This window comes from Daucus carota, chromosome 3, assembly GCF_001625215.2.
Source record: "Daucus carota subsp. sativus chromosome 3, DH1 v3.0, whole genome shotgun sequence".
Classification (NCBI taxonomy): Eukaryota; Viridiplantae; Streptophyta; class Magnoliopsida; order Apiales; family Apiaceae; genus Daucus; species Daucus carota.
The window spans coordinates 40,546,723-40,552,722 of NC_030383.2; the positions used below are offsets into that span (position 1 = coordinate 40,546,723).

Sequence of the window (6,000 nt, forward strand, 5' to 3'; positions counted from 1 at the left end):
AGCTTCAAAAAAATTAATTTACTGAAAAAAGTACCACAAACTGACTTCTGGCTTCAAGTCAGTTTGGCGCTTATTTGTTTTTCTTTTTCTTTTTGTCGCTGTTTGTCGCTTATTTCTGATTTTAAGTTGACTTGATATACGATACGAATAAATTTTTTTCAGTTTAAAGTCACAATCATCCTTGAGTCTCGGTTTTAAGCCGGGACAAACTCGCCATGGATTTACATTGTCCTTGTAATAATTCATTTAAATGCCGAAATCCTTTAGAGAAAATATAAATTTTGAACTATAGTCACATATAAAAAATTGTTTAATATGAAAAGTCGAAATCATGACCTAATTAAGCAAGATCTGAACTGGTTCCAAGTTAATAAAGTATTACTGTAATAAAGTGAATTAACAACTACGCATGCGGCTAAACAACAATTAGCATGCAGCTCAACAACTGTTTACTTAACCTATAGAATATATTGTTAGTCTCTGGAGATAATACAAACAAAGTGCTAAGTTACCACTCACTACCAGCTTGTTCAATGTTCATACCGGAGCAGTTGAGCATCGGGCAGACCTAATATTGTTATTTTTTTTAGCAGGTGAGATTCCAGTTTTGCTAGCCCCCACAACTTATTAGCTACCTCAGAGAATCTGCATGCATGTTTGTCTATATATATAGTGGTGGTTTGGTGGAAAAGATAACTAAATGATAAGTAACAAATTATGTTTAACACTGTAATTTTCTAAGAATATATTGATTTTTTAAAAATATATTCAATTATGTATCACATTTTAGTACTTGTACTCCCAATTTGGAACCGGGACTTCTAATCAGAGAGTTTATAATTTTGGACTCGATAACTTTGGACTCGATTAGTTCTACTGAGAGTTTATAATTTTGGAGTTTAGACTCGGTGAGTTCTATTGAGAGTTTATAACTTTGCACTGGATTTGTTTATACTCTATAAGGAATAGGGATTTTACCCATCGCAAAATCGGTTAATATATGTCAAAAAAACTGTCATTATTAATTAGGACTATCATGATCTCGAAAGCAGGGTCGGATTAAATCTAATTACAATATATATTTATCATTATAATTGATCGATCTTGCATCAACGTCCAAACAAACTTATAACCTACTGCAAGATGAAACGATTCCAAGCAATTTATACTCCCTCAGTCCCATTATACATTGTTCTTTTTGAAAAAATTACGCATGTTAAGAAAAAAATTGGTTAGATAATTTTATTTCATATATCATTAATTAGTGTATTAAGAAGTGAGAATAGAGTTGAGCTTTAAAAAAATCACAAAAATATAGAGACTTAGGCTGTGTTCACCTCATGGAATGGAATGAGATGGAATGGAATGAGGGGAGAATGGAATGAAAAATTATATAGAAGTTTTAAGGAGAAAGAAGAAAGTATGAAACAATAGTGACAAAATATGAATGTAGTTAAATTTTTTGTGAGAAAAATTGTGAAGAAACTTGATGTAAAAATGGAATGAGCATTCCTTCCAAAACATGTGGGTTAAAGTTATAATTAAAATAGTAAGATTTGAATGATTGAAGGAATGAAAATTATATACATTTTCTTTGATCAACACCATTTTAGAGTACAAAATTCATTACATTCTCCCTCCATTCCATTCACTACAAGTGAACACAACCTTAGTGTATTGAATGATGAGAATAAATTTGAGTTTCAAAAAAATTATAATAAATATAGAGATAATCTTGTGTTAGAAAGAAGAGAGGGACATGTACTTTGGGACAATTTTTTTTTCTAAATGAACATGTATACAAGGTCGGAGGAGTATTAGTTTTGTAAAAGTAGGGCGATCTAAGGTATATGTGGTAAAGGAAACTGATGTCCTGTGGGTGAACATATAAGCAGAGATATGGAGGGCAGACGCCAAGACAGAGGACTGAGAATGAAGATAGCAGTGTTGAGCCACATGGAAAACGCAACTTTCATAATTTAAATAACACAATACTTCAAAACTTGTGTCGCATGAAGTCCACAACTTCAAAACTTGTGTCTTAAAATTTTAAGTGTAAGAGAAAGATTCCAACATGATCTTATAATATTTAACGGTGTCATGAAATATTGAAATTAAGTCCAATTCCAACCGAGAAATGGTGTGTTGTGCCCCTTCATATGGCACTTCCAACTGGTTGAACTTGTTGGCTTGATGCAGGCCTAGACACCGAGAGAGTTCAAGATTAGTTTTCAGTTAGTTCCAAACTCATGTAACATCCTTTTTGTCCATTGTTTTGTATCTAGATTACCCATTTTACAGTTTTGACAGGCAGAGGCGGATCTTAGAAGGGGCAAGAGGGGTCAGTTGACCCCCCTTAATTTTTTTGTTTGTTAATATTATACATATTTTTAGGTTGTAAAATTGAAATTGACCCCCCTTAATTTTTCTGTGACACCTTTTAATTTTTTTTACAAAAAAATTGACCCCCCTTAACTTCATAGTCAGATCCGCCACTGTTGACAGGGTAACTGGGATGAACAATGTGGGATCTTTGTTTGTCATCAATGTTTGTAATTGGCAGTGGGGTTTCACAAACTTGCATGCTGAGAGAAGTACCCAACTGTTTCCATGAACCACCCATCTCCCTATGAGATGCTGTGATTTTGTAAAAACACAGCTTCGTTTTTATGCTGACAGTTTGGCCGAGTGGTCTAAGGCGCCAGATTTAGGCTCTGGTCCGAAAGGGCGTGGGTTCAAATCCCACAGCTGTCATTTTTCAGTTTTTATTTTGAGAATTGTTCTTGCTGTCATTTTTCAGTTTTTATTTTGAGAATTGTTCTTGTGAATCCGAATGACTATATATTGTTCTTGTGAATATCATTTGTTTTTATATGATTAAACACGCTCATGCATCCGTCTTATATCAATTTTTTTTATAATTTAAATATGCATCCATTTTGTATAGGTTTTTCTTATAATTAAACACGCTCACGCACCCGCTTCCTCCGACAAATATGTAACTTTTACATAGACAAAGAGAGCGAGAACTCCAAGATGCGTGATCCTTGCAACAACATAAAGAGAGCCTTTAACAAAGATATCGAGGATCATCTACTTTGGTACCCAATCGTCATGATGTAGTTGCAAACTTCATGTAATAAAGAAGGGCTATCTTTCTATACATTGATTATGGCTATCTTTCTATACATTGATCATTGGTATGATTTTAAAACAAACCTTATTGTTGTTATATTATGAATCACGGTCTATTAATGTGTTACTTATCGGTAACCTTTCAACATGCCTTGTATAATCCACAAAACTGGATCATCACGATACATTCTACAACCAAATTGAAATAGGGACGAAAGATATAACAAAAATCTAAAATTTTGCCTAGGATATAAATTGGCTAAATGGAAAAAAAAATAACAAAATTACTATATTATTGATGTTCAATGCAGCTTAAACCACATCAGAAGATCAGAGCATTATGCTTCTGAACTAGTTAACAATGGACGAAATGAAATGTTTACCACAACTAGGAAAAAGGATTGATAAAAAGACGTAAAGTAACATTTCAACGAGGGCAAATAGGTCCCCGAGAAATGCCACAATACTCTGCCGATTGTCACATAACAGAACACAACTTTAGTCTTCGGTGATACAATAAGACATCCAAGAATCAGAACTGACACTAGGGATCAAATTATGAACTCATGTTCAAGTTCAGCGGACATAAACACTATTAAAAGTAACTGTTATAACTTCTGAATTTGGAAGCTCAGTGCAACCATCTGATCCTGGACATAACTTACAACCGCCTATTTCTCTTTGGTGTATTGTCGAACTGCAAATGCTAAACCCAAGATCAAGATAGGGACAAGAAACTGTAAAATCTTGATCACAAACTCCTGGGTCTTGTCAGGATTGTAGTGAGCTTGCTGCGGTGCAACATAAGTGCGTTTCTGGGGAACAGTTGAGGGGTCTATCTCGCCAATGTAGTACTTGTCCATCATCTCTCTAGCATTATCACTGTGACCAGTGTCTTCGAAATCATCTGTTGCGTCTTTCCCTACAGAATTTATGACAAGGTTAAGAATACTTTCCTAGTATAAGCTACAAATTTGTAAAGAGAGAAAGTGGAAAAGAACCAAACTTTAGCCAGAAAACAAAAGACGACGGAAACATATCAAAGTATTACCTGTTGCTGCTAGAAGGACCTCATCACCTCCAGGGTGATCATCCATGAATGGCGTGACATCATACACCTGTGATAGTCATTTAAAATTTTGAGTGTGACAACTAAGGTTGATGAAGTAACTGCAACTCCAAAAATGAAATGGAAAATTTTCTAATTATTGTCTACATTAAACAACAGATTCCGTCATAGACAAATGTATAATGTATCATCAGCAGATCAATGGTTGCAACTCTTTGCAATAACATCTTCACTTGAGAGCTACAATTAGCTTACTAAGGGATTCACTAGAAAGTAATTACTACTTTGAAGAAGTTTGAATGGTCATTGCATACCTTATTTTGAAAGGCCTATATGGGATGTTAATATTTGGAATTTAAGCAAATTCTAGAATGCAAAACACCAACTTATTATGAAAGCATCAGAAGTCTTTTTATTTAAAATTATAGTAAATTAAGTCTACCAGCATCTAAAAGATCGAGTCAATAACCTTATTACAATAAACGGACCACTTTTTATATTTATCTGCCTAACCTGAAACAATGATTTGACATTTAATTCTAATAAATGGAAAGCTTTCAGTTATTCTTTCACAGGAAAAAAAATTCTCAACTGGAATAGCCAAGCATGACTTTATATACAACAAGAATAAACAGTGTCTATATAGCAAAAGTTATAAAGGGGGCCGATAGAATTTGTCAATAAAACATATAAAGTCAGAACTTTATGATGAAATTTTAAAAATCATGTTACGATTTCAATTGTGCTATCGCCATGTGATCCCCCAACTTAAACCATTCTAGCAATTCAAATAATTTAACTAATTACTTCAGATCAGAAAAATTCTTAACAATTCTATAACAGAAAGTCAGAACTTTATGATGAAATTTTAAAAATCATCTTACGATTTTAATTGTGCTACCGCCATGTGATCCCCCAACTTAAAACCATCCCAACAATCCAAACAATTCAACTAATTCCTTCAGATCAGAAAAAATCTTAACAATTCTAAAACCAAAAAATTAACCTCATGCTTACACACAGACACACAGTAGATACATCAAACAGAAATGACCCAGAAACATGATTTCAGCAGGCAGCTCATATAATCAAAAAACAAGTGAATTTCAAGATAATAACATCTGAAAATCAACAGATCATCAACAAAACTAGGCAATAAAAAAAAAAGCTGCAATCTTGAACACTGGAAAATCAAGAAAAGCAAGAAAGATCTGACCTTTCCAGCAATGATAAGCCAGCAATCCTTAGTTTTGTTGTGGATAGCCACGTCCTCAAACTTGTGGGTCTTGGGATCCGAAGCCATTTTTTCAGTTGCTACTGCACCAGTCAACAAGATTCAATCAAAAAAACACACAGAAACCCCATAAGAATCTATCAACAATTAGTATATACAACTCATACAACAAAATATATATGACTTACAAAAGAGATTTATATTTCTCTCTGAAACAAAAGAGATTTATATTTCTCTCTGCCCAAAAGTTTCTTTCAGAGAGAGAGAGCAGCAATAACGTAATCTCAAAGAGGCTTTATAGCACTTGTTGTCTACATTTTACAAACGTCTTGAATCTTGATACAACGTTTGAATTACCAAAACGTCCCTGGGTGGGTTCTATTATTACAATACTGTCCCTGATGATCGCATGTTTACCACATTCTTAAAAATATTAATGTGGTTGGCTAATTGGCTATCGCTGGCCGGCTAACCCGTTTTTAATGACTTCGAATCAACACACCTCAGTTTTCTATTTTTAACGAATCATGATCTAAGATTCCAGTTCGGACCAAACAAATTT

General features: G+C 33.8%; 1 protein-coding gene and 1 non-coding gene across 2 annotated transcripts; one reads left to right on the plus strand and one right to left on the minus strand.

Moving 5' to 3' along the window:
• The first annotated feature begins 2,674 nt into the window (after positions 1-2,674).
• TRNAL-UAG (transfer RNA leucine (anticodon UAG)) lies at positions 2,675-2,754 on the plus strand. Its single transcript has one exon. It is a non-coding gene; the product is annotated as a tRNA-Leu (tRNA).
• A 647-nt stretch (positions 2,755-3,401) lies between these two features.
• On the minus strand, positions 3,402-5,765 carry LOC108210861 (cytochrome b5). The gene is made up of 4 exons (XM_017382306.2): positions 5,627-5,765; positions 5,421-5,521; positions 4,187-4,253; positions 3,402-4,057 (listed from the first exon to the last, which is right to left on the minus strand). The coding sequence occupies exons 2-4, from the start codon at positions 5,505-5,507 to the stop codon at positions 3,807-3,809; spliced, it is 405 nt and encodes a 134-aa protein (XP_017237795.1). The 5' UTR covers positions 5,508-5,521; positions 5,627-5,765; the 3' UTR covers positions 3,402-3,806.
• Between the last annotated feature and the right edge of the window lie 235 nt (positions 5,766-6,000).

What these genes read in the sequence shown, in the direction of transcription:
- LOC108210861 (XM_017382306.2), bottom strand. Translation starts at nt 5,507, where the DNA reads ATGGCTTCGGATCCCAAGACCCACAAGTTTGAGGACGTGGCTATCCAC. An exon ending in GGCTTATCATTGCTGGAAAG is followed by an intron (nt 4,254 to 5,420) that starts GTCAGATCTTTC and finishes TGACTATCACAG; the next exon opens with GTGTATGATGTCACGCCATT. An exon ending in GGTCCTTCTAGCAGCAACAG is followed by an intron (nt 4,058 to 4,186) that starts GTAATACTTTGA and finishes TAAATTCTGTAG; the next exon opens with GGAAAGACGCAACAGATGAT.